The 27222-nt window shown below is 56.5% G+C and overlaps 1 protein-coding gene across 5 annotated transcripts in view; it reads right to left on the bottom strand.

The window, feature by feature from the left end:
* Positions 1-27222, bottom strand: part of GAS7 (growth arrest specific 7) — a 208933-nt gene that overhangs the window by 38811 nt on the left and 142900 nt on the right. For all 5 annotated transcript variants that reach the window (XM_070395595.1, XM_070395599.1, XM_070395598.1 and 2 more), the window contains exons 3-4: positions 17861-17938; positions 7253-7338 (exon numbers count right to left, since the gene is read on the bottom strand). In XM_070395595.1, coding sequence (XP_070251696.1) covers positions 7253-7338; positions 17861-17938 — 164 coding nt within the window. The remainder of the gene's footprint in view (positions 1-7252; positions 7339-17860; positions 17939-27222) is intronic.

Here is a 27222-nt window from a genome sequence, read left to right as displayed (position 1 = left end):
GGTGCATCAGAAAAGGCCTGGCACTGGTGGGCAGGTCCCTTGCCCCCCTCACACCTGCTAAGGGGTCTGAGAGGGTCCCACCACCACAGCCCCGGTAGCCAAGCAGGCAGGGGGACAGGCTAGGAGGTGCTCTACAAAGGCCAGCAAGACTATCAGCCTTCGATACTTGGCCTGTGCAACCAGGTGGGCAGGCCCCAGTACCCAGTAGCCAGGCAGCCTACCCAGGCCTGCAGACTTGAAAACTTCCACTGGGTGGCGCCAGATCACCACCACTCACGCCCAGCCATGAAGGTTTCCAGGGGCTGTGAGAAGGAGGGGCAGGCATCCTGGGGTTGCTGGACACCCAGCCATCAGTACTGCCCACCACAGGGCAGAGCGAGACACACTGTTGGTTTCCATGAAGACTGGGTCTACCTCCCCCCTCCCCCCAAATTCTAATTTTCCTGATGAGCTTGTTCAAAGAGAGGCAGCTACCAAGTAGCAGAAAAGATCACAAGGGTGGGGGGGAAGGGGTTTCAGCGAGCTACTTGGTGCACCCCCACCCTGCATTGCAAATAGCCACGTGTTCACTTGCTCATTCATTCATCAAGTATTAAGTCGTAACTGTTATTAATGATAACTGACAGCCTGGGGTGGTGAGTCATTACCATGCAGGCTGAGGAGAGCTGGATATACTCCGGGGACCATCGCGGTAGCACCCTCTGTAAGCCCACAAAGCCTCTCCCAGCCTCAGAGGACAATGCTCTAGTCCAGTGGTTCTCAACCTTCTGGCCCTTTAAATACAGTTCCTCATGTTGTGACCCAACCATAAAGTTATTTTCGTTGCTACTTCATAACTGTAATGTTGCTACTGTGATGAATCGTCATGTAAATATCTGATATGCAGGATGGTCTTAGGTGACCCCTGTGAAAGGGTCGTTCGACCGCCAAAGGGGTCGCGACCCACAGGTTGAGAACCGCTGCTCTAGTCTATCTCGCAGCCTGGGAACCTGGGCACAATGTGTGCTTGCCCCTCCATGCACTGCATGATTGCTCCTCATATCCCTGATGATACTTCCACTGTCAACATCATCATCCCTAAGAACACACACAACTCCGTGTCTGACCAACGCAGCCTGCCCAGGCCGGGGTCCCCGGGGCTCACCTTCCCTGCACCCCAATACCAGCACCCTAACTTCTTCTTAAAGAAAACTAATGCTCATTCTATCTGCCTTCTATAAAAGTAAAACGTGTTCATTTCAGGAAACTTGAAAAACCATGGAAAGTATAAAGAAAATAAACACCACCAAGACCAAGGCGTCCCAACCTCAGCGCCATTCAACCTTTCAAACTGGAATCATCTTTTCGTGACAAGGACTCTCCTGTGCATAGTGGGATGGTTAGTAATACCACTGACCCCTCCTAACTGGAAGCCAGCAGCACCCCCGCCCCAGCTGTGACAACCACAAGGTCCCCAAACATTGCCAAATGTCCCCGGACTGAGAACCCCAGTCTCAGGGGCAGATCGAACCACGATCCACGTCTGGTTGGTTTTTCCTCGTTAGTTACCTCCCATACATAGATTTCCTCCCCCCAAATGAGACCGGCTGTATATGCAGTTTGTGCTCTGCTTTTCCCACTCGATATTATGTTCCCAGCATTTCCCGAAGTCATGTTCCCTTCGATAGAATGTGCTTTACCGGCTGCAGGATGGCCCTGGCAGGCGGGATGCCTGGTGCCAAAACCCCATCCCTCCCGGGCCCTGGAGCTGGACAGTTACGGGGCCCAACGCTGCCGTGCTGCGCATACTGCTGGAGTGAACGCTTCGCACAGAAACCAGAACCCTGAGTCCATCCCAACAACAGGCGCCAGGAGGGAGGTTCCTGGGTCAGACGGCTTCTGAGAGGCTGTCATCGGGATGCATTCTGTGTTAAGTGGCTGAGCAACCACTCTGCCGTATTTCAGGGTGAGAGAGCCAGTCCTATTAGGGAGGGAAGAATGAGGGGCTTGTTTCCAGTGTTCTTCCTGACGATGCCCAGGGCAGCCCCAGCTTTCCCAGTGGCTGATCAGCCCCAGCAGGATTTAGGCTGCGTCTCCAGAACACCTGCCTCAGGCAGGTGGTAAATGAGCTTCATTTCAAACAGACAGAGGCTGTGCGAGGAAGGCCGCCCGGGGCTCAGCAGGAAGCAACATGACATGTGCCATGAGCAGGGGAATGAGGGGGACACACACGCGTGTGCACCATCGCCGGTGTCTAGATCCTCGCTGTCCAAGGTGTGTCCCAACCTGCAGCAGCATCTGGGTACCGGCTGAAAATGCAGAACCTCGGCCCCCTTCCTGGAACTCCTGAGGCATAATCTGCATTCTAACAACAAGCTCAGGTGTTTCTTGAGTCCATCCTATAGAGTGGGGCCTTGACTTACGAGTTTAATTCATTCCATGACGGAGCTCATAACTCAAATTACTTGTATGTCAAATCTTAAAGTGAACAAGGGAGACACATGATGCTGGGCTGATGTTGTGGCGTTCACTGTGACGTTTGCTGCGCCAACTAGCGGTGGGGTATCTGAAGCTGGCTTGTAAAAAATCGGCCGAGTGACAGCTTGTATCTCGAAAAACTCATTAGTCGGGACACTCGTAAGTCAAGGCCCCACTGTATAACAAAAGCCTAATATGCTAATTGTCTGGTCATCTGGTCGTCCATTCAACCAATCAAAGGGTAATATGCTGATGATATGCTAAGGCCGCTCAACTGCTCACTATGACGTGCACTGACCACCACGGGGCAGACAGTTGACTGGTTGACCAGTGGCTGTGATGTGCATGGACCACCAGGAGCAGATGCTTCGACCGGTAGCTTGGCTAGCTGCTGAGGTCCGGCTGATCAGGACTGAGTGAGACGGGCTGGAGACGCCCTGGAGCCCTCCCACGGCCCCTTCCTGGCTGGCCAACCTCCACGTCCCTACCTAGCCCCGAACATGCACCAGTGGGGTCCCTCAGCCTGGCCTGCACCCTCTTGCAATCTGAGACCCCTTGGGAGATGTCAGAGAGCCATTTTTGGCCTGATCCTGCAGGCCAGGCTGAGGGACCCCACTGGTGCACAAATTCATGCACCAGGCCTCTAGTCTATATCTACACTAATAAAAGACAAAGATGCTAATTGACCATACCTTTGCTATGCCCTAAGCCACGCCCACAAGCCAATCAGAGCGACTATATGCAAATTAACCCAACCAAGATGGCAGCCAGCAGCCACGGAGCTGGAGCAAGCAGGAGGCTTGGTTGCCCGGGCGATGGAGGAAGCCAAGCTTCCCGCCTGCTCAGCAGCGCTAAGGATGTCAGACTGCAGCTTAGGCCTGCTTCCTGCTGGCAAGTGGACATCCCCCAAGGGCTGCCGGGCTGCCAGAGGGATGTCTGACTGCCAGCTTAGGCCCAATCCCCCGGGGAACAGGCCTAAGCCAGCAGGTGGTCATCCCCCGAGAGGTCCCAGACTGCAAGAGGGCTCAGGCTGGGCTGAGTGCACAAATTTTTGTGCACCGGGCCTCTAGTCTACACTAACAAAAGAGAAACATGGTAATTAGCGTATGACCGCTACCCTTCCCATTGGCTAATCAGCATATCCTTATGCAAATTATCTGTCAGCCAAGATGGCAGCCGGCAGCCATGCACTGAAGCGAACAGGGAGGCTTGCTTGCTCCAGTGACTGCGGACTCTAACGTTTCCCGCCTGAGTTGCCGGCCTCTCAGCTGCAACTCTAAGCAACAATGTACTATGTTGCAAATAAGAAGCTAAACAAAACCCCAGAAACCTGCTTTCAGTCAGCTAGGTTCAGCCAGCCTGACCGCAACATTGTATCAAATACAGAAGGAAAAACAAAGGCCAGAAACCGGCTTTCAGCAGCCGGGGCCTCAGAGCTAAAGCTGGCCCAGAATAAAAAGAAAAAAAAAGAAAAAAAGGAGCTGTTGGGAGCTTTAGTCACCCGCCAGCCAGAAAACGGCCCTCAGCCCCTCACCCAGACTGGCCAGGCACCCCAGTGGGGGCCCCCACCCTGATCCAGGACACCCTTCAGGGCAAACCAGCCAGCCCCCACCTGTGCACCAGGCCTCTATTCTATATAGTAAAAGGGTAATATGCCTCCCGGCACCAAGATCAGCATGACAGGAGGCAGCGCCCAAACCCCCTGATCGCCCTGCAGCTCTGTGAGTGACAGGGGGCAGGGCCACAACCTCGCTATCCGCCCTGCTCTGTTTGTGACGGGGGAAGGCACCCCAACCCCCTGATCAGCCCTGCTCTGTGCCTGATAGGGGGGAGCTCCCCAACCCCCTGATCGCCCTGAGGCTCTGTGTGTGACAGGGTGCGGCGGCCCAACCCCCTGATCTGCCCTGCTCTGTTCCTGACAGGGGAAGGCGCCCCAACCCCCTGATGAGCCCTGCTCTGTGCCTGATAGGGGGGAGCTCCCCAACCCCCTGATCGCCCTGCGGCTCTGTGTTTGACAGGGTGTGGCACCCCAAACCCCTGATCGGCCCTGCTCTGTGTGTGACAGGGTAGAGCCATAACCTCTCCATCGGCCCTGCCCTGAGTGTGGCGGCGCCCCAACCCCCTGATCGGCCCTGCTCTGTGGGTGATAGAGGGTGGCGCCCCAACCCCCCTCCACGGGCCTTGCTCTGTGTGTGACAGGGTAGAGCCATAACCTCCCCATTGGCCCTGCCTTGAGTGTGACAGGGTGCAGCGCCCCAACCCCCTGATCAGCCCTGCTCTGTGTGTGACAGGGGGCGGTGCCCCAACTCCCCTATTAGCCCTACTCTGTGAGTGACAGGGGGGAGCTCCTCAACCCCCTGATCAGCCCTGCTCTGTGCATGACAGGGGGGAGCTCCTCAAACCCCTGATGGGCCCTGCTCTGTGTGTGACAGGGTACGGAGCCCCAACCCCCCTGATGGGCCCTGCTCTGTGAGTGACAGGGGGCAGCGCCCCAACCCCCTGATTGGCCCTGCTCTGTGAGTGACAGGGGGCAGCACCCCAACCCCCTGATCGGCCTGCTCTGTGTGTGACAGGGGGTGGCGCTGCAACCTCCCCATCGACCCTGCCTTGAGTGTGACAGGGGGCGGTGCCCCAACCCCCCAAACAGCCCTACCCTGAGCGTGACTGAGGGTGGCATCGCAACCTCCCGATCTGCCCTGCTCTGTGCATGACGGGGCGGCGCCCCAACTCCCCAATCGGCCCTGCTCTGAGCCCCACCAGGGGCTGCACCTAGGGATTGGGCCTGCCCTCTGCCACCTGGGAGCAGGCCTAAGCCAGCAGGTTGTTATCTCCCGAGGGGTCCCAGACTGCGAGAGGGCACAGGCCGGGCAGGGGCCCCCCCCTCCCCTCCCGAGTGCACAAATTTTTGTGCACCGGGCCTCTAGTATGTATATAAAAAGCCAGTGACTAGAATGCTGTAACAACCAGAATGACCGGTTACTATGACGCCCACTATGGCCAGCCAACCGGCCGATCAGGGGGTGGGGCCAGCCAGCCAACCTTCTGCAGCTCCTCCCCCTGCCCAGTCACACCCCAGATCACGCCCCCCACCCCACCCCATCAGGGGCAGGGCCAGCTGGCCAACCGCCTACGACCCCTTCCCCTGGCAGATCCCACTCCCAATGGGCCCCCACCACCCCAATCGGTCCGTGGCCCCTCCCATAAGTCAGCTCTGCCCCTGATCAGCCCCCTGACTCTGATCAAGGGCAGGGCCAGTGGCTAACCACCCATGGCCCCTCCCCAGGCTGCTGGCCCCTGATTGCCCCCCCACCCTATTTGCGGGCAGGGCCGGCCTGCCCACCACCCACACCCCTTCCCATGGCTAGTCCCACCCCTGATCAGCCCTCACCATCCCAATTGGTCCACGGCCCCTCCCTCCAGCCAGCTCTGTCCCCCATCGGGGTCCCCACACCCATCAGGGGTGGGACTGACCAGCCAACTTCCCACAGCCCCTCCCCCAGCTGCTGACCCCTGATCGGCACCCCCCACACCTCATCTGGGGGTGGGGCTGGTGGGCCCACTGCCCACAGCCCCTCCCCATGGCCAGCCCCACCCCCAATTGGTCCCCCCATCCCAATCGGGGGCGGGGCCTACTGGCCAATCACTAGCCAACCTCCCCACTGTCTCCTCCTCCCGACAGGATCGGCCCCGATATGCCCCACCGGTGCACGAATTCGTGCACTGGGCCTCTAGTCCTAATATACGAAACCTGGGCCCATGGGAATGCCCAGATTCATTCCCGGAGTTTTCAATGAACTGAACCTGAGCCCAGCACTCCACCTCCTAGGACAACAATTAAATTATGTTTCTGGAAATGAGTGCTATCACCTGCATTAAAGTAAGTGTCACATCTTAGCTGGCCACAGTCACACCACCCCGCCCCCAGGTCTTTCTTTCCATGATTGGCAGGTACTACCCACTGTTGTTGATAACAAGCAGCTGTTGTCATCATCATCATCATTATCACCACCTCCCTCGGGGCCTGGCCCTTTAATTCCTGGAAAGGTTGGATGGAGTTTGAGGCTTCATAGAGGACATCTATATAATTTCTGAAGAGACTAAATAAATAAGACGAGTCCTCAGTGCCTTCAACACAGCTTAATGTGCCTGGGAACCACAGGTTTGGCACCGAGGTCCGGTCTGACCACCAGTGACCATGGCCACCTGCAGGTGTCACGTATCCATCTGTGACCTCAGTGACCTCGTTGTGACCTCTCTGTGACCTCCCTGTGACACGGGAACTGCTGACACTGCCCTCGTGCGGTCGCACACGTGTCAACCAGATGACGAATGCAAAGGCAGCCTGGGAATCTAAGTCACACTCCCATCCTTCCATCCCCTGGCTGTCCCCAGGCTAGATTAGTAAATGTCTACAACAACTTACAGAATTCCATCCTGGGACGTCTGGGGGAGGAAGGGAAGGTTGCAAAGGACAACGGCCCGGCCCTCTCCATGTCCTTAAAGTCGTGGAAAATCTTCACTCGCTAACAGGAACCCAGGCAGCAGGATGGAACTGCTGCCCCAGCAACAGTTACAATCCCACCACCAAACCACCCCCAGCTCCCAGAACCAAACTGCCCACAGCTGCCCACTCTCTCCAGCGTGGTAACCGGGGTGGCCCAGCTGGACCAACGACTTCCTACTCGGGTGGAAGTGGGCCGTGTGCAGCCACCTTCACCCCGATGCACCCCTCTTACTGACACCTCCCTGGCCCGCATCAACGCCTGCCCCTACCTCCCATCACAGGACCCCTTACCTGGGGATCAGCGGCGGACTTTCGGACACTCATGTGGGCAGTCTCGGGAGGGTGTGCTGGGGTCCCTGATGCGTGGTATCCATTCACTGCGGGGACAGAAACATGGCTCAGATGCGGCGCTGGCCACAGACTTCCTGCCCCTGCCGCCCCTTCTCCCGCCTCGGGGCCTGGCGCTGGGAGGGCTCATCTCAGGACCTCCCCCGTATTCACAGAGCTGGAAAAGGGGCGCGAGCATCTCTCTAACCCCCAGCACCCAATGACTGAACTCGTGGGGGACACGTTTCTTTTTGAGCCAGAGAGGAAGAGGAATGTGCTTGGAAGAGCTGAGGCCACACCCACCCAATGGCCGTCTCTGGAAACGCCATAGGCTGCGGTCACTGGTGCTGGGCAAGGGCCCGCTCTCTCTCTCTGGGGTCAGCAGGCCCCAGCACCGTCCTGTAATTCCTCTCTGACAAACTTCGCTCTGAGAACCCCTCCATCCTCGCGGCCACGGTGCCCTGTGAGGAGTGTGTTTACTGGTTTCCATGACAACTGCTTTGCCAATTAATAGCCAGGTGATCTTGACACCTTCTTAAGTTGCTTTTCCCAAGATTAAACACACACACACACACACACACACACACACACACAAATTCAAGTCTCTAAAACTCTACCCCTATGACATTCACTTGTGCTCCCAATGTGAGCTAACAAACCGGCCCTTGTGTGTGTGTGTGTATGTGTGTGTGTGTGGGGGGGGGGGCGGGCTGGTTCCCAGCATTTACCAGTTTCTGTGGCATAAATACCCCCACCACGGGGATTGGCAGCCCCAGCACCTCTGTGCGGCCCACACAACCCCAGTTCCCAGGGGCGACACTGCTCTCATGGGCACAGTCCTGTGGCTCCTGCTCAGTGAGCCTCAGCTTCTGAAGCTATAAAATGGAGACAATGCTCCCCAGTCCCCAAACCTACTTTGTTGGTATGAATGAGACAACACCTGCAAAACAGACCTGTGAATTATAAAGGACTTCATGAAAAAGGGGTGGAGAGAGGGAGGTTTCCTGCTTAGTTCCTGAATCTAGTCACCTTGCACCCCAAGACTGCACCATCACTGGGGACCAAGGAAGCCTGCCTCCCCTGCCCCAGGCTTGGAGGGATTGCCACAGCACGGACCACGCAGGTCGGGCTGGAGGGACGCACAGACTCCTGTCCGAATCACAGTTTGCTGAGAGCTCTGCAGTGTGGCAGGAAGCAAAACGGAGACTGACTGAACGTCGGGAACCCTGCTCATGTGCAGCGGCAGGGGCGTGAGGCCAGCCATGGGGTGAAGGCGACCCCACGGGAACTTCCCTCGTGCTGGGGTGCTCCCTCCTCCACAGCCTGCAGTGAAACAGCCACACTGAGCAGGTTCCCGGGGCTGCTCCCGGCCTGCAAGGTGGGCCCAACACTGCAGGAGAAGGGGGGGCACAGACACCCCGGGACAACAGGAAACTGAGCCCAGAGCTGGGCCCCGGCGCAGTGGCTTGGGAAGCAACGAGAAATAAATGAACCCCATGTGGACAGCCACACTCCCCTCGGGCAGCTGGTCAACTGCTGGCACTACCCAGGAGTCCCCCAGCTAAGGCGGGGGGGGGGGGGGGGCAGGATTCCAAGAGCTTCAGAGAATGTCGGGGAGGTGGTGTGAGGACCGTCGACTCAGATCGGCATAAGCTGTGCTCCAAGGGCATTAGACTGATGTCAAATACGACGAAACAGAAGGCATGACCTTTGGGAAGGTTTACTGGTCAGGCAACACAGCACTGAAATGGAAAAACACAAATGCTGGAGAAGCCAGACAACAGCAGGAAACTCAGCACCGCCTCCCAGCCCAGGACCTGGCGGACGGAGGCGCGGATGTGGAAAAGCTCGGTAACTTAATTTAAAAGGCTGATTGAACTGGATGCATGAAACAGAATACCCCACAAACAAAGCTGATATCTGTGCCAAGAAGCCATGGGACATTAAAAAAAAAAAAAGTTGCGCATATTTAAGCCACAAATAAAGGATCGATAAATTGCAAGAGGCGTACATAACACAAGCCACATTCTTTGAGCAGAAAGTAATAAAAGTAGATATTAGTAACAAAAGAACAAATATACAAGTTCCCATCCCCCCAACTCCCAAATGCTTAGAAAGGTGAGAAAATGCCCTGTTAAATAATCTGAGGCCAAAGAGGAATTTAAAACAATAAGTTCACAATATTTAGAAGATAATGAGGAAGAACGTATTGGAAGGGACAAGGCCTGCATTATATTTGGAGGAACATCTATAGCTTTCATTACCTCATTACCAAAGCCAAGGACAAATAAAAATAAATGAACTGAACATTCGATTTAAAAATTTAGAAAAAAATCAAAAGCCACGGAAATAAAGCAAAGGAAAGCACGAGAGAGAGATAGAAACACAGCAGCAGGAATTCCTGAGCTGGGAGGCAGGATGGCACTAAGGACCCCGCTGGTCCTCTCTGTGTGTTGGGGGGAGGGGCAGGGGTCACAGCAATGAAAAAAGCAGATCAGCGTGTGTAATCGAGAGGGAAAGAGACCGCAAGTGCCTGAAATGGAGGATTAGAAAGAAAACAAGCACAACCAACATAGCAGAGATACTTTCTTTAATGCAACAGCATTTGATTTGTAATTCTACTAGAGGCCCGGTGCACGAAAATTCGTGCACTAGGGAAGGGGGGGGTCCCTCAGCCTGGCCTGTGCCCTCTTGTAGTCCAGGACCCCTCGGGGGATGTCCACCTGCTGGCTTAGGCTCACTCTTCAGGGGATCGGGCCTAAGCCGCAGTCAGACATGCTTAGCGCTGCCAAGGAGGTGGGAGAGCCTCCTGCCACCACGGCTGTGATCACAGCCATCAGCCCAGCTTGTGGCTGAGCGGAGCTCCCCCTGTGGGGGCGCACTGACCACCAGGGGGCAACTCCTGTGTTAAGCGTCTGCCCTCTGGTGGTCAGTGCATGTCATAGCAACTGGTTGTTCCTGCTTGTTCCACTGTTAGGGTCAATTTGCATATTACCTTTTTATTATATAGGATGCTAATAAATACAAAGCCTTCCATAAGGTTCAAATGATCCACATGGTTTCAAAGGACACTAGAAATGACAAAATGAGTAAAATCTTTGAAAAGTGACCTCCCTCCCAAAGGCACTGGGCCCGGATGGTTGCATGGGCAAACTTCTTCAAATGCTCAGGCACAGACTGCACCACCGTATAGAAACATGTGGCCAATTGCTCAGTTCATCACACAATGCCAACATCACCCGATCCTAAAATCTACCAATGGCAGCAACAACCAGAACCACATTCAGTCTGACGATGACTACGGAGTCTGGAAGTTCTTACCTGAGCAAGTCTTGGTTTCCAGTCAATCATTACCTCTGAGGGAGTGGGATCCCTGTAAACTAAGGTTGTCCCCAAGTTCTTGAGAGCAGAGGCTGCCCTCCTGACCTCTATGTACTCCCTTCACAGCACCCTCACCCCACAGCTCTCTCCCCCTGCTTCCAGGTCCCCAGGCTCCCAGCCGGCCGCTCACGGCACCCAGGAGTTGTCTGACGCAGGGCATTCTGCCCCTAATCCATTCTCTTGTTCTCGCTTCAGTTCTGGTCTGTCAGCTGTTGGCTAATTACTGCTCATGTCAAAACAATTACTGGGAAAGAAAAAATAATTTTCCATTCAACCACTTGTCTGCATACAGCAGCTCTCCTCAGACACTGTGTCCCGCTGCACTGCGCTGTCGTCCCCAGCACATGAGGAAAGTGACAGCGGAGATCTGAACCGCGTGGCCCACCCTCCACACGCTGCCTTGGGGTTCCCAGTCCTCCAGGCTCCCCACTTACCAAGGGTTTACATACAAAACTCATGAGCCCAGAGGTGGGTGCTTCTGAGGCCTCCAGCTTTGGGGGGTGAATGGGGGACGGGGAAGTTAAATACAAATTGATCAAGGACCACGATCACTCATAACCATAAGGAACATAATTTAGTTTGGGGGTGCAAGTAAAAACATAATATGCCAAATGAGCTGTTTTGAAGATAAGAAGAGGGAACGAAAAGCTCGATCTAGTAACTTTAGTAACTTCAGATACAAATATAACCCCCACAAGCACGCACCTCATCCCTCTCTGTGGGCAGTTGCACAGACAGGCCGAGAGGGGGCCTGGGAGATGCAGGAGGCAGAACCGATACTCGGTAGAAAGGAGAAGGAGGCATTTGGGCTGGGGGAGGAGGGAAGTGGTTAAAAACGGAAAAGAAACACAGAAAGCGTTGTGCAGAGACACACAGCAACAGAGAAGAGCCTGCAACTTCTGCTGCCTGAATCCACCATGCAACAGCTCCATCCTGAGCCCCACCGTCCAGGTCCCTGCTCCCTAAAGAGCCCCGAAGAGTAGATGCCCTTTTCCAAACAAGGTGTCCCCCCGGACACCCCCTCTTTCCTCTAGGTCTGGCCCAATCTCCCTTCTCTCCGGAATCAACACAGGCACTTCTTTCCTCAAGGCTGTGATCCCGGGGCCCCCAGGGCCTTGTTCCTGAATCTGTCCCCTCCACCCTCCCTCTGACCCACATTCAACCCGGTAGAATGCCGTTTCCCGGCGGGTACCACACGGCACCGGTTCTGCAGGGTGTGTATTATGACAAGCAGTGAAGGGAAAGGTCCACAGAGTTTGGACAAGTGCCCCCACCGTTCAGATTTCAATTGGTTTGCTCACAGTAGGCCTTTACAAATCCACAGGTGTACTCTGTGACTTTTAAACAAGGCCACAGTTAGCAGTATTCCTACACTTAGAGGGCCGCAGCCCCTGTGTTGGGGCAGAATCCAGTGGAACCCACTTTGGGAACCACAGGGGTGGCTGTCGCAGGCAGGTTTTGAAGCCAGGCACACACGGTAGCCAGTGTTGTGGTCAGCACCCCTGAAGGCACAGTCCCTGCCCCCCACTCCCCAACCACCACCCACCGCCACCACACCCAGTAAGGCCTTGGAAGTTGCTCTTCCAGCATCACGCTCACCTCCTCAGGTGCGTGCAGCGTCTGCCCAGTCTGTTTAGAGGAGCAGTTTTACCATCATAGCCTTTCATCTGGAAATACCTGTCTGGCTGCCTGGTCCTCACAGTCTCCCCTGGTTGTCTAAGATGCAAACGGTGTTCCCCACAATGGAACTCACAATACATGTGTCCAGTGGTTGTGAAAGGTGAAAGCCTGGGGCTTCCTCCAGGCCATCGAAGACGAAGCAAGCCCTGGGAAGGCCCCCTGGGGCCCTGGTGATAGGGACACTGTTGCTAAAGGGACATGCAAGCCCCTTCCAACGGGGGTGCCATGGCCTCCCCTGAGTCAGTGGTGAGGTCTGGCCGAAGGCCTGGCAATATGCTAATTCTGCAATGAGTGAAGGTCGACTTGGCTCCCTGCAGAGAGGCGCCCGTTCAGGCTTCCTCTGCTAGAGAAGCAAGTGTGGTGAGGGCGGGCGGGACCCTGGGCTCTGAAGCTCCCTTCCCAGGGGCCTCTGCTCAGGAGAAGCACCTCCTCCTGGTGGCGCCACAGGGTCCCAGGCAGGCCAGGGGGTCCTCAGTGGAACCCCGCTTTGACCTGGCTTCCGGGGATGCAGCAGGGGGCTGTTTCCCCGGGACGATCCCTCTGTGGGCTCAAGCCTGAACCCAGGTTTCCTGAAAACCCCGCCCCCCAAGGGAAACTCAGCGAAAGACAGATTTCCTCCATCTTTAAAATCGCACACAAATTCAAGTTCAATGAACATCCCAGGCTCAGAAGCTCAGAAGGGAATTCACGCTCCACACCTGCCTGGTCTGATGAGGCAGCCACCGGCCACAGGTGGCTAATTTAAATTCTAAATCATTTAAAAAACAAAAAACAAACTAAATGCAATGTGGTATCCAGAACTGGATCCTAGCCCAGAAAAAAGGACGATACTGGGAAACTCGGGGAAATCAAATAAAATCTAGTTTCGTTAATGGTGATGTACAATGCTTGTTTCTTAGTTTTGACACATGTGCCACGGTTATGTAGGATGTCAACGTTAGGGGAAACTGAGTCAAGGGTACACAGACTCCTCTGTACTGTCTTTACAATGTGCCTGTGCGTTTAAAATGACTCCAAAATGAAAGAGGCATTCAATGAAGTGACACGACATTGGGTGCAGCCACATTTCCAGCACCCACTGACCGCCGTGGCCGTGGCTGCCACAGCGTACAGCGCAGGTGCAAACGCTCCCATCACGGTGAGAGCCCTGCTGGACGGACTGCTCCGCACGGCCATCCCGACCCCGTGACTCACACACGGAACTCGCACAACCTCACGCCACTCACAGGTCCTTTCCCTCGGCCGGCTACTGTTCCCCTCTCTGTAAATCCCTGCTTCCACGCTGCACACTAAACCAGCCCAAGGGTGACTCAGTACTTGCAGCGGTTGCCTAATCGTGCCTTGGGTTTTCCGTTTGGGTTTCAACTTGACTTCCGTGGACCTCCCAGAGGGCCTGGCATCAACTGTCCCCGGCAAGGTCCTGAGCATACAACTCTGTGAAGAAGGAAGCCAGTGGGGGAGTCCCCGGCCCAGTGGCCCAGCGCCGACCCTACCAGCACCCACATCCGAAGAGCGGACTCCACCTGGTGGGGGCTGGGCCAGTGCTCCGCCCTCTCCCCAGCTGGTCACCCCGCAAACCCGCACTGAGCGGAAAGCAGCCCTGTCTGGAGGTGGCCCTCTCGGAGGCTCGCGGAGCTACAACTCGATAGTAAAACCAAGCCCACGGCCTGCTTCACCTCCTCGCCACCCCCCCACCCCCTGCACCCCGAGTCCATGCAGGGGGCTGTCTCAGCCCGGGTTAACCTGTGGTTCCCACTGACATTCTTCCTGACCTGATTTTCCATGTTCTTCGTCAGGAGTGTCCATACTGCATGTCTGTGGTCAGTAAATAGGGTTGGGCTTCCCACACTGCCCTCACCACTGCCCACCGCCCTTGCACAAAAGTACCCCAACCCCCATCACGGCTAACCCAGAGCTGTCTTCACAGAGCCCCGGCTGCCTGGCTGCTCCCAGGAGGCGGTTTCTCAGGAGGCGGAGAAGGCAAGAAGTCTCCGCTGAATTTTGCTTGAATCCCCACCCCGACCATTATGCTCAGAACGAAATCCCAGCACCTTCCTCTCTCTGTCTTGGGAAGCCCAGCAGGCCCCACTGACCGACTGCCCTCCCTTAACCCCCTACCGTCCAGCCACACTGGCCTGCTCTCCATTCTCAAACACGCCAAGACCACTCCTGCCCCAGGGCCTTTGCACTGGTGTTCCCTGGCCTAGGACATTTCCCTGCCACCCCCCACACTTATACAGATTCTCGCTGTCCGCAGAGCGTCAGGGGAAAGGCCACTTCCTTAGACCAACCTTCCCTGGCTCCCAGCCCCTGGGCCCTGTTTTCGTCCCTTGCATTAGCACATTCAGGGAAGTCAGGCAGATGTCACGTGTGCTTGCCGGTCCCGCGCCCCTGCTGGCTGTAGGTTCGTGGGAGCAGGGACCACACAGGTCTGGCTTGTCTGTGGCTGTATCCCCAGCACAGAGAACAGCATCTGGCATATATTTTGAATGAAAAGGTTTGAAACGCCATCACTGCTGCTTTGCAGAAGCGTGAGCCGAACAGAAGGGGCTGAGATCCAGGGCCCTGCGTGGTCTCAGGAGGGGAGTCAGCTGCCACGGGAGACGAGGCTGCAGACGATCAGTGGTGAAGCGACCTCTTGTCCTCCCCGAGTCTATTTCTCTCCCCAAATAAAGAGTCTCCGGAAGCTGCTTGCGAAACGGGATGAGGGAAGGGCTGGGAAAAACCCAGGGCTGCCCTGAAGACAGAAACCCGAAGTGGCTATTATTTTATTCTCCAGTTACGAGGTTCAGGTTAAAAAAAACGAGGGAAGATGTCAAAACATCCCGGATCCTGCTCTAGCCTCGCGGGTGGGCTCTCTTCCCTTCCACCCCAGAGGGGATGGAGGGCTGGGTGTTTTCTCGCCCTGGGAGAGAGCACCACAGACACACCCCCTGGAGGCCTGGACGGACCCAGACCTGCTCTTCCCCTGGCCCCTCTACTTATGAATGGGCATAGTGAAGCCTGACAAGGAGACGCGAGGCGCCCGAGGCCCCAGGTCTAACTAGGCAGAACTTCACAAGTCTAAGCAGGCCTGCCTGTCAGAGGCACCCTTATGTTAGGTGCACTAAGAAAGGACAAAAATGCTTCCAATGAAACCGGATCCACCACCGACTGCAGGACGCACCTGACCTCCAAGATGCAGGACTGGGCCAAAGTAGCTGTACAGCTATTCATATGGAAAATCCTATATAATAAAAGCCTAATATGCTAAGTTTCCGGTAGTCTGGTCATCAGTTCAACCAATCAAAGTGTAATATGCTAATGATATGCTAAGGCCACTCAACCACTCTCTATGATGTGCACTGACCAGTGCAGTGACCACTGGGGGCAGACAGTCGACTGGTTGACCAGTTGCTATGACATGCACTGACCACCAGGGGTAGATGCTCTGACTGGTAAGTTAGCTTGCTGCTGGGGTCTGACCGATCGGGACTGAGCTAGATGGGCCAGACACACCTTGGAGCCCTCCGGAGGCCCCTCCCTGGCTGGCCAACCTCCCGCGTCCCTCCCCAGCCCCGACCCTGCACTGGTGGGGTTCCTCGGCCTGGCCTGAACCCTCTCGCAATCCGGGACCCCTTGGGGGATGTCAGAGAGCTGGTTTTGGCCCGATCCCACAGGCCAGGCCAAGGGACCCACTAGTGCAAGAATAAACTCTGTGTTTCATATGCTCACAACCGTAAGCCTACTTTTATCCGACCCCGTATTGAAATGTGGGGGAAAAACAAAAAGTGGGTCTCAGATCAAGGGACTGGGGTTCAGTGGGTTTTGCGCTGCTTCTCATGGCAATGGCTGCGGTCAGTCGCCCAGTGACCCTGAGTGGCGCTGACCCAATGTTCTGGGTGACCCTGGACCAGAGCTCCCAACCTGGCACTACTAACATTCGGGTGGGTAATGCTTTGCGCAGGAGCTGTGCTAGCCTGTGCATTGTGGGTGGTAGCAGCATCCCTGGCCTCAGCCCACAGTGCCTGTAGCACCTCCCCGAATGGTGACTGCCAAAATGACGGACATCGCCAAATGTCCCCTGGTGTGCAAAAACTCCCCGAGCTGAGAGCCACTGCACTAAAGCCCGAGAAGTTTAACAAGCAAGGAGGGCGTGCCCCTCCTCGTGGGTCCAACGCTCCAAAAATGTTACGTGGAAAGTTCCAGAAAGAAACAATTCGTAGTTTTAAATTGCTTGCCATTCTGAGTAGCTTGATGAAACCTTGCCCCGCCCTGCTCCATGACCATCCCTTTGTGCGGAGTCTTCACGTGGTATGCGCTCCCGCCGTTAGTCACTTAGCGCTCGGTTCTCCGACGGCTGTCACGGTGCCGCGGTGCTGTGTTCGTCACCCTTACCTTACTGATAACGCCACATTCGCGCAACTTTTATAACAGTCCGTTTTCGTAATTGCTCTGTTGTTTTTAGTTCTTGTTGTTAATCTCTTACTGTGCCTAATTTACAAATTAAACTTTATCACAGGTATGTACGTATGTATGTGTAGAAAAAACAGTATATACAGCGTTTGGTACTAAATGGGATCTCAGGCCCCTCGCAGACGGAGGGAACTGCCGTGTGTATTGCAAACAGGCAAAGGACAGAAGCCGCTAGAGGGGCGTCTCCTCTCAGGCCTTCTGAGCCTTCAGGACACTGCTGTGCATGTGAGTTTCCAAAGGGGAGTGAAGAGGTTTCCAACCGTCTGTGATGGCAAAGCCCTTTTTGGCAGAGAACTTGACAGACTGAGGCTGCCCCAACTTCCCCTTGGGAGACCCTGCCCTGGGCCCCTGGAAGGAGGGGCAGAGGAGGCAAAGTTGGCATCGGCACACTCAGTCTAACACCTTGGCCACCGGGCCAGCTCTCATCCCTGAGTCTGACCTTCTCCCCCTCTCCAGCTTCCCCGGCCACACTAGGAGGTGCAGCACCCAGCCCAGGGCGGGCAGACTGGGCTCTCGCTGTGTTTGTCGGGGGAAGGCAGGAATCTGTCACACCCAGCCCTCAGCCCAGGGGGTCTGAGCCAACTCCCCCCACCCCCCACCCTCGGTCCTCCTTCGAAGCCACAAACAGTGGGAAAGGGACAGGATCCGGCCGGGGAACAGCATCAGGACAGCAGGCTTTGGAGAGGTGACCCCACTGACTCAGAGGACAAGTTCCCCGACCAGCTCCGCCAGCACAGCAGGCTTGGCAGTACCCGCCTGGCACCTCTATGCGCCCGGGCTCCTCTGCCCAGGTCCCTGTCCTGCCTGCGTGGGCCACTCTGGGTTCCTTTCTCGTGTCTGGCTGGCCTGGAGCCCGCCAGGACAGAGGGCCGACTCCCCTTCCTAAGCACCTGAGTGGGAGTGAGGTGAGCCATCAGGGCAATACCATCTGGGAAGCAACAGGCTTGTGGGGCCTCCTTTCCCTCCAGGCCCCTCCCTGCGTTTGGTTCTTCAGACCCCGGGATCCAGAGTCTTGACCTTCCCAATCTTGACCCCAAAGCAGTACGTGCACGGTACCTGTCGGAGGCAGAGGGCTCCTGTGAGTGCCAGGGCTGGCCGGAATCCCAGAACCGCTGGGGCGCTCCCAGGTGGTCTCTGGTGGGAGAAAGAAACAAAATCGCTTTCAGAATTTCATAAGTAGAACCTTAGAGGACGACAGAGCAGAACTACTAGTGGGAAAATAGTCCTGGCCGCTCACCTTCCTCCCTGAACCCCGGGATGAGGAGCCTGCTTTGGGCTGCCACACCCTTCCCACCTCCCATGACGACAGATTCTCTTTGCTGAGGACCCTTCTCCACAGCTGGCACCAGAAGGAGGTGGCTTTCCAGCTGGGATCCCCTGAAAGGTTCCCCCAGGGCCCCTCCCACTCTTATCCCAAAAAGCTGGCAACTCATGGGCCTCCTGGAAACCTTCTGTCTCTGGTCCTGGAACCCTAGCTGCCCACTGGGCATTCCCCCCAAATGCCATTGTCACATGAAACTCCAAAGCACAGAGGAAAGAGCCCTGGCCTGGGAGCCTGCACAGAGACATGGTCCTCTGTCAAAGGGGGTCATTCCCGCCCTCCGTCCTGTTTGAATTATAGCTGCTGGCCGGGCTGGCCTCCCTTCTGGTGCCCAGCTGCTTGGTCCAGCCAGGAGCAAAGCCGTGGCTGCATCTATATTATCGTCCCCCGAGCACTACTTTACCCATTTCACTGCTAGGAACAGGCTTCTGATCAAATTATCTAGTGATGAGAAATAGAACTTTCCTACCATGTAACATTGGGTGCAATAGAAAACCACAACAAAGAAGTGTCGCCCATAACCCTACAACTTGGAGGTCATCACAACACTTTGGTATCTATATGACCATTTGTTCCTTAGAACAAAAGCATACCGCATGTTCTTTTCATGAATAGGCTTTTGTGAGTATCTTTCCAAAATCACTTAAGGTGCCAGGTAGTCTAGAGGTTAGGACCTACTCACAGTAGGAAGTCTAATCTAACCTCCTCACCCCACAGTGCCTGAGTCCGAATCCCAGCTCTGCCTCTTACCACCAGTGTAACCCTGGCCAAGCTAATTGTCCTGTCAGTGCCTCAGTTTGCTCCTCTGGAAATGAGGTCAATAATGGTATCTGCCCAAGACAGTTCTCGTATTCAGGCCACATGCCCATATACAAGTGCTTAGCATTAAAGTTCTTTTTAAAGTTGGCCCAATGGCCTTGGCCAGGTTGCTCCGCTGGTTGGAGCACTGCCCGGTACACCAAAAGGTTGCAGGTTCATTCCCTGGTTGGGGTGTGTACAGGAGGCAACCAATAGATGTTTCTCTCTCCCGCTCTTCCTTCCTCTCTCTCTAAATATCAATCAATAAAAATCACATCCTTTGGTGAGGATTAAAAGAGATAAAAATAAAGAAATAAAGTGAGTCCAATGTATGAATATAACATTAATCAAAAAATCCTAATCCTGAAAATGCAATTGTCTCAAATATCAAAAATAAAAACATGCAAAACTCTTTCCATGACTTCTCTTCATCAGGATTCACAAGAACTGGGTTTTTGCCTCAGCTCTGCCTCTATGTCTGCTGTGCTGCCCAAGGCAAGACACTCTGCCTCTCTGGTCCTCCAATTCTTAACCCAAAAAGAAGGGGCTGCCCTGTAGCTTTGATTGGTGATCTTAAAATCTGAAGACCCATGTGCTGACTGGCTCTCAGACACCAAGACGTGGAGACCCCACCAGGGCTCCCGCAGAGACAATGCAGATGCCTGAAGGATCTGTCCCTGCCCGTCCTGGTCTTGGCCAGCTCTGACCAAACACAAAGTCACTGTGAGCCCGGGGCCGGAGTGAGGCCGGGCCAAGCAGACATCTGGAGAGGCCACCAGGGCTCTAGCTGCGTGACCTCAGCAGTAGCAGGAAAAGCCGCCCCAGATGACCATACCACCCACAGGGAGGGAGCCATTTCCAGGTCTTTTGCAATAAAAGACTCGCTAATCCATTTACAGCAGGCCAGGCCCCTTGACCAAGCCAAAGCAAAACTGCTGGGCAGCTCGGCCCATGCTACTCTGAATTGGAGCCCTTTTGCATTCTCTGGGGTTCCATTCCTGGGGTTCCAGGTGACCATCCAGACTCCTAACAGAGTCGCTGCCATGCAGGTCCCAGAGGCTCAGGGACACGGTACAGTCAGAGTGGAAGAAGTGAGACCTTCTCTCAGAGAGTCCCGTCCAACCCAAGTCACGAGAACACATTTTTTCCTAAAGGCAACTCCAACTCATTCAGGCCTCCACCACGGACCCCAGGGCGGCCCAGCACAGACACACACACACACACACAAACACACACACACACACACACACACACACGCACTGACTGCGGATCAGACCAGCCGAGGGAGGCTGCCACTCCAGCCCTCGAGGCCACAAGCCAGAAATGGCCATTTCCCCCTCTGAGGGGTGTCCTTTTCCTCTCCGTGGCTGCCCCGTGTAGAATAGAACTTCTAAAGAGGAAGTCCACCTGAAAGGTGGAGAGTGAGGTAAATTTCAGACCACAGATGTGCCCTCCTTAAGACAACAACAATAGTAACACTAACAATGAACAGTGCATGAGGGAGAAGTTACTCCCCACAGTCACTTCTGGGTTCGTTCCCCCTTGTCAAGAGGAGTCCTGTTTACTCTAGAGGCATTGGCAACCATCCCCTGGGCCTAGGACACTGGCCATGGTGATTTGCCTTAAGCCCACCTGTGAGCCACTCCCCTAATCCCCCCACCCACAGGCCAGTGGACTCCTGCTCCTGATTGGCCCATTTCCTTGGCTGTGGGGTGACTCTCTGCTGCCCCCAGTGGCTATCAGGTGAAATAACCCTAGGTACCAGCCCAGGGGAAATTCAGCTTTCTGGTACTGGCTGGAACCCGGGATTCCTGTAGTCCCCTCCTCTTTGCTTCTTTTTAGACTCCTCTTCCTGGGTTTCTCACTTTCTCTGCTCCCCCACCTCTTGTTTCTTCCTCTCCCTTGTTTGGTGGTGGCCCCAACTGTGGCTTCTCTTCTGGCCCCTGTTTTCCTCACCAGGAGGGTCTGCGGGACTCAGGTTTTCCTAGATTGACGGTAGCCCCACTGCCCCCTTCTCCAGCTCTTGTCCCTCCTCATCTGGAAGCTCGATTTCTATGAGGCTGCTCTGCCATGTCCTCTACCCCATGCAGGAAGGCGAGTCCCAGAAGAACAACAGGAGCCCCGTGCCCTGGTCCAGGGGGGGAGCCCTCTGAGAATGCCGGCTGCAGGGAGCCATGGGCAATGTGAGCACCCTGAGGGCCTGCGCAGCTGGGTGAGCACCCCGAGGGCCTGCACAGCTGGTGAGCACCCCGAGGGCCTGCACAGCTGGGTGAGCACCCCGAGGGCCTGCACAGCTGGGTGAGCACCCCGAGGGCCTGCACAGCTGGGTGAGCACCCGGAGGGCCTGTGCAGCTGGTGAGCACCCCGAGGGCCTGCACAGCTGGTGAGCACCCCGAGGGCCTGCACAGCTGGGTGAGCACCGGAGGGCCTGCGCAGCTGGTGAGCACTCCGAGGGCCTGCACAGCTGGTGAGCACCCGGAGGGCCTGCACAGCTGGGTGAGCACCCCGAGGGCCTGCACAGCTGGTGAGCACCCCGAGGGCCTGCGCAGCTGGGTGAGCACCCCGAGGGCCTGCACAGCTGGTGAGCACCCCGAGGGCCTGCACAGCTGGTGAGCACCCGGAGGGCCTGCACAGCTGGGTGAGCACCCCGAGGGCCTGCACAGCTGGTGAGCACCAGAGGGCCTGCATAGCTGGTGAGCACTCCGAGGGCCTGCACAGCTGGTGAGCACCCCGAGGGCCTGCACAGCTGGTGAGCACCCCGAGGGCCTGCACAGCTGGGTGAGCACCGGAGGGCCTGCGCAGCTGGTGAGCACTCCGAGGGCCTGCACAGCTGGGGAGCACCCCGAGGGCCTGCACAGCTGGGTGAGCATCCAGGAGGCCTGCACAGCTGGGTGAGCACCCCGAGGGCCTGCACAGCTGGGTGAGCACCCAGAGGGCCTGCACAGCTGGTGAGCACCCCGAGGGCCTGCACAGTTGGGTGAGCACCAGAGGGCCTGCACAGCTGGGTGAGCACCAGAGGGCCTGCACAGCTGGGTGAGCACCCGGAGGGCTTGCACAGCTGGGTGAGCACCCGGAGGGCCTGCACAGCTGGGTGAGCACCAGAGGGCCTGCACAGCTGGGTGAGCACCAGAAGGCCTGCACAGCTGGGTGAGCACCCCGAGGGCCTGCACAGCTGGGTGAGCACCCCGAGGGCCTGCACAGCTGGTGAGCACCCGGAGGGCCTGCACAGCTGGGTGAGCACCCGGAGGGCCTGCGCAGCTGGGTGAGCACCCGGAGGGCCTGCACAGCTGGGTGAGCATCCAGAAGGCCTGCACAGCTGGGTGAACATCCAGAGGGCCTGCACAGCTGGGTGAGCACCAGAGGGCCTGCATAGCTGGGTGAGCACCCCGAAGGCCTGCATAGCTGGGTGAGCACCAGAGGGCCTGCGCAGCTGGGTGAGCACCCGGAGGGCCTGCACAGCTGGGTGAGCATCCAGAGGGCCTGCACAGCTGGGTGAGCACCAGAGGGCCTGCACAGCTGGGTGAGCACCCGGAGGGCCTGCGCAGCTGGGTGAGCACCCGGAGGGCCTGCGCAGCTGGGTGAGCATCCAGAGGGCCTGCACAGCTGGGTGAGCACCAGAGGGCCTGCACAGCTGGGTGAGCACCAGAGGGCCTGCACAGCTGGGTGAGCACCCGGAGGGCCTGCACAGCTGGGTGAGCACCAGAGGGCCTGCACAGCTGGGTGAGCACCCGGAGGGCCTGCACAGCTGGGTGAGCACCGGAGGGCCTGCACAGCTGGGTGAGCACCCGGAGGGCCTGCACAGCTGGGTGAGCACCGGAGGGCCTGCACAGCTGGGTGAGCACCCGGAGGGCCTGCACAGCTGGGTGAGCACCAGAGGGCCTGCACAGCTGGGTGAGCACCAGAGGGCCTGCACAGCTGGGTGAACATCCAGAGGGCCTGCACAGCTGGGTGAGCACCCCGAGGGCCTGCACAGCTGGGTGAGCATCCAGAGGGCCTGCACAGCTGAGTGAGCACCCGGAGGGCCTGCACAGCTGGGTGAGCACCCGGAGGGCCTGCACAGCTGGGTGAGCACCCCGAGGGCCTGCACAGCTGGGTGAGCATCCAGAGGGCCTGCACAGCTGGGTGAGCACCCGGAGGGCCTGCACAGGTGGGTGAACATCCAGAGGGCCTGCACAGCTGGGTGAGCACCCCGAGGGCCTGCACAGCTGGGTGAGCATCCAGAGGGCCTGCACAGCTGGGTGAGCATCCAGGAGGCCTGCACAGCTGGGTTAGCACCCGGAGGGCCTATGCAGCTGGGTGAGCACCGGAGGGCCTGCACAGCTGGGTGAGCACCCGGAGGGTCTGCACAGCTGGGTGAGCACCCGGAGGGCCTGCACAGCTGGGTGAGCACCGGAGGGCCTGCACAGCTGGTGAGCACCCCGAGGGCCTGCACAGCTGGTGAGCACCCCGAGGGCCTGCACAGCTGTCCCAGGACCCTCAGCGGCACAATCTGTGGTCCCCTCCCAGCACCAGTGCTTCCTTGGCCATGGCTTTGTGATCACCTTACCACAAGGGGGCTCTGGCTGCAGGATATGCCTAACCCCTTCCTAAAGTTAAATGAGAAGTTACTACTCTCTGAGCCTCCATCTGTGCCGGGCCCACCTCGAGTCCCCCACATTGCATGTCTCCTTCAGAGGTCACAAAACACTATGAAACGGGTGCTATTGTTTCTATTTTTTGTGGAAGAAACTGAGGCCTCAGGAGAAAGAGCAGAGCTGGGACTCAGTATGACAGCAAAGTCTGCCACGGTAGCCACACCCACACCTCTGAGCTCTGAGCTGGGGTCTCTGGGAGTTGTGGCCAAACTGGGCTGTTTGAGTCTATACACCACTCTTTACTGGAGAACCACCGCAAAATTAGTATTATTATGTTAATTCAATATAATATGATAAATTTATAATAAATTATTATAATACTAGAGGCCTGGTGCACGAAAATCGTGCACTGGTTTGTGTGTGTGTGGGGGGTGGGGGGGAGGGTCCTCAGACTGGCCTGTGCTCTCTCGCAGTCCGGGAGCTCTTGGGGGTATGCCCAACTGATGACTTAGGCCCGCTCTCTGGGGAGCAGGCCTAAGCCATCAGTTGGATATCCTTAGTGCTTCCATGGAGGTGGGAGAGGCTCCTGCCACCACCACTGCACTCACCAGCTGTGAACCTGGTTTCTGGCTGAGTGGCCCTCCGGCTGTGGGAGCGCACTGACCACCAGGGGGCAGCTCCTGCATTGAGCGTCTGCCCCCCAGTGGTCAGTGCGCGTCATAGCGACTGGTTGTTCTGCCTTTCGGTTGATTTGCATATTAGCCTTTTATTATATAGGATAATAAGTTACTTATTATAAACATTAGAAATATTTATTAGAGATGATTTTACATATAGATATATTATTAGTATATTTGGCACTATATCTGGCACAGTTTTTGGCACCGGGAGACACTGCAGGGCCTTTGACAGGGCAAACGCCCTCCTTCTTCTTCAGTCACATTCTAATGGTCATGATACTATCGTATTTTTGAATATCAATATACTAGAGGCCGGGTACACGAAATTCGTGTACTCGGGTTTGGGAGGGTCTCTCAGCCTGGATTGCGAGAGGGTGCAGGCCAGGTCAAAGGACCCCACCGGTGCATGATCAGGGCCGGGGGGGACAGGGAGGTTGGCCAGCCAGAGAGGGACCATGGTAGGGCTCCAGGGCATGTCCGGCCCTCTCACTCAGTCCCGGTCAGATGGACCACAGCAGCAGGCTAACCTACAGGTCAGAGTGTCTGCCCCTAGTGGTCAGTGCACGTCATAGCCAGTGGTGGAGTAGCCTTAGCATATCATTAGCATATTACACTTTGATTGGTTGAACAGCTGACCAGACCACCGGACACTTAGCATATTAGGCTTTTATTATATAGGATAACATTTTTGATGAAAGGAAATCTAAAATATTTCTAATGGGGGTGAAAGGAGGAAGTCATACCAGGAGACAGGTAATAAGTATGTAAGACATGTTAGGTTAGAGGGTGGTGTGTTCTGAAGAGAATAAAGCAGAGAAGGGGGTAAGAAGTGTTATTAGGAAGGGATATAATTTGGTCAGGTGGCTTCGGAAGGCCTCGCTGAGAAAGGCACATTTAGTAGTATCTGTTGTTGCATCACAAATTACCCCAAATTTAGCAGCTTAAATCAACAAGCATTCATTGTCACCCGGGGTTGGTGAGTCAGGGCTCGGGAGCGGCTGAGCCTGGCACTTCTGGCTCGGGCTCTCCCATGGGGCTGCAGTCTGCATCCATTATCTCTTACATCATCGAGGGCTTGACTGGGGCTGGAGGCGCCACTTCCAGGTGGCTCCCTGGCCACCAGCAGGAGCCAAAATTTCACGCAAACACACACACACACACACACACACACACACACACACACAGCAGTTGCTTGCCCTGAGGGCTCGAGCTGAGATGTCTTTATAATCCAGCCTCAGAACTGACTCGCTGTGAAGACTTCCCACTTCTGTGGGTCACACAGCCCAATCCTGACAGAAGGTGAGGGACTCACTGGCGTGTGGGACAGGACGTGGGGGCACGGGGCCGCGTAGGAAGCTGGTGGCTGCACAAATGGAGGAACAAGCCACGCACATATCTGAGGGAAGAGAATTACAGGCCGAGGGAACAGAAGATGAAAAGGCTCAGAGACAGGCACATGTCTGCCATCTACAGAGAGCAGCAGGAAGGATGGCGTGCCTGAAGAGGCTGGAAGTAACGGGCTGGAATGGGTCGCCCAGGGCCACGGTTCTCAAAGCGGGATCCCCAGACCAGCAGCACAGCAGCCCCTGGGACGTGTCAGACGTGCACGTTCTCAGCCCTAAGACAACGAGTTCCTGCATCCGGAACTCTAAGGAGGACCCTGTGGCCGATGTTTCCACCAGCCCCCCAGTGATTTGGGTGCTCGCCCAGGTTTAGGAGCCACTGCTCGGGGTCTTCAAGGTCATGGTGAGGACAGGCTCTTATTCTGAATGTAGGGACAGTTACTGCAGAGTTTGGAGCACAGAAGTGACAGGATCCAATGGCTGCTGTGCCAGGACCTGCGACAGAGGAGGCTCCGGGACTTAGCGGACATGCGCCTTCAGTACGCCGGGCGCTCAGCTGGGTCATCTGTGAATGCCACCTCTGCTGGCCAGCCTGTCACTCCTGCAGAGGCCAGACAAGCTCGGGAAGAAGGAGAGGGAGAGGCAGGGCTGGACCATGTGCCACGAGTGGGCACGGCCCATCCAGGGGCCTTCACCACGCTGCAGCGGCACTGGCAGCGCTGCCTCCATCAGGGGCCGGGACACTGTGGATCTGGGGTGTCTCAGGCAGGGTTGGGGAAAGGGGTGCCCAGGCAATGGCCCCCTCAGCTCTGGAGCCCCTCTCCCGTGCTGCTTTCAGACCCTGCGAGTTGCTTCTTGAGTGATCTAGTACCATCAGGAAAGGCAGCTGGACTGGGAGATTCTTGCTTGGGAAGCTTCATCTAGATTCTCTCCTCGCCCCCCCCGCCCCCCCACAGGGTTTCCACTCTGCCCCACCTGTCCACACACAGCACAGACACCCCCCCCCCCCCCCCGCCCCACCCCGAAGGGGCAGCAGGTGAGCTCTCAGCCAGTGGGAAGACACGGAGGCTCATCCCAGCGAAGGAATGTGCTCTGCAAGGCTGCCGGGGCCTGACCACAGCCAGGTGCTGCCGACCTGGGCTGGGACCGCTCTCTCAGGCAGCGAGAGACTTCCCCGGGCCCAGCTTCTGCAAACACAGACCCAGCCAGGCACCAGGACACCGGGACACCGAGGGCGCCAGTGAGAAATGCATGGCAGGAATCCAGCCTGGGCAGGGACAGGGTGGGGAGGGGTAGCTGACACCCCCAATTCCCAGCACACAGCCCTGCAGGCCCGGGGCACACCCTGAGCAATAACTTCTGGTGCTTGGCGGAAGAGGGGGTTGGAGACACCAGGACTCCACTGTCACAGGCAAGGAAATGGGATGGTGAGCTGCCCGTGAATATGCTGAGGCCGCCTAGAGTTCTGAGTGAGAGGCCAGGGCTGGTGCCACACACACAGATGTGTGAATCCCAGGTCGACCCTGGATTCGCACGGCCGTGGGCTCAGCCTCGTTCCCTCAAGCTGAAGCGGGGAAACCCATGGTAGCCCCGTGGTGGGATGAATAGTTAGAGGCACGGACAGTCTCTGACATACAGTGAGCCCTCAAAACACAAGGATGCTAATAAAACCAAACCCTCGCCATTCCTCCCTTCTCTCTGC

The sequence above is a fragment of the Myotis yumanensis genome, unplaced genomic scaffold (genome assembly GCF_028538775.1).
Source record: "Myotis yumanensis isolate MYYU_CA2020_CCGP unplaced genomic scaffold, mMyoYum1.0.hap1 SCAF_16, whole genome shotgun sequence".
Classification (NCBI taxonomy): Eukaryota; Metazoa; Chordata; class Mammalia; order Chiroptera; family Vespertilionidae; genus Myotis; species Myotis yumanensis.
This window is presented reverse-complemented; position numbering and strand designations above follow the sequence as displayed.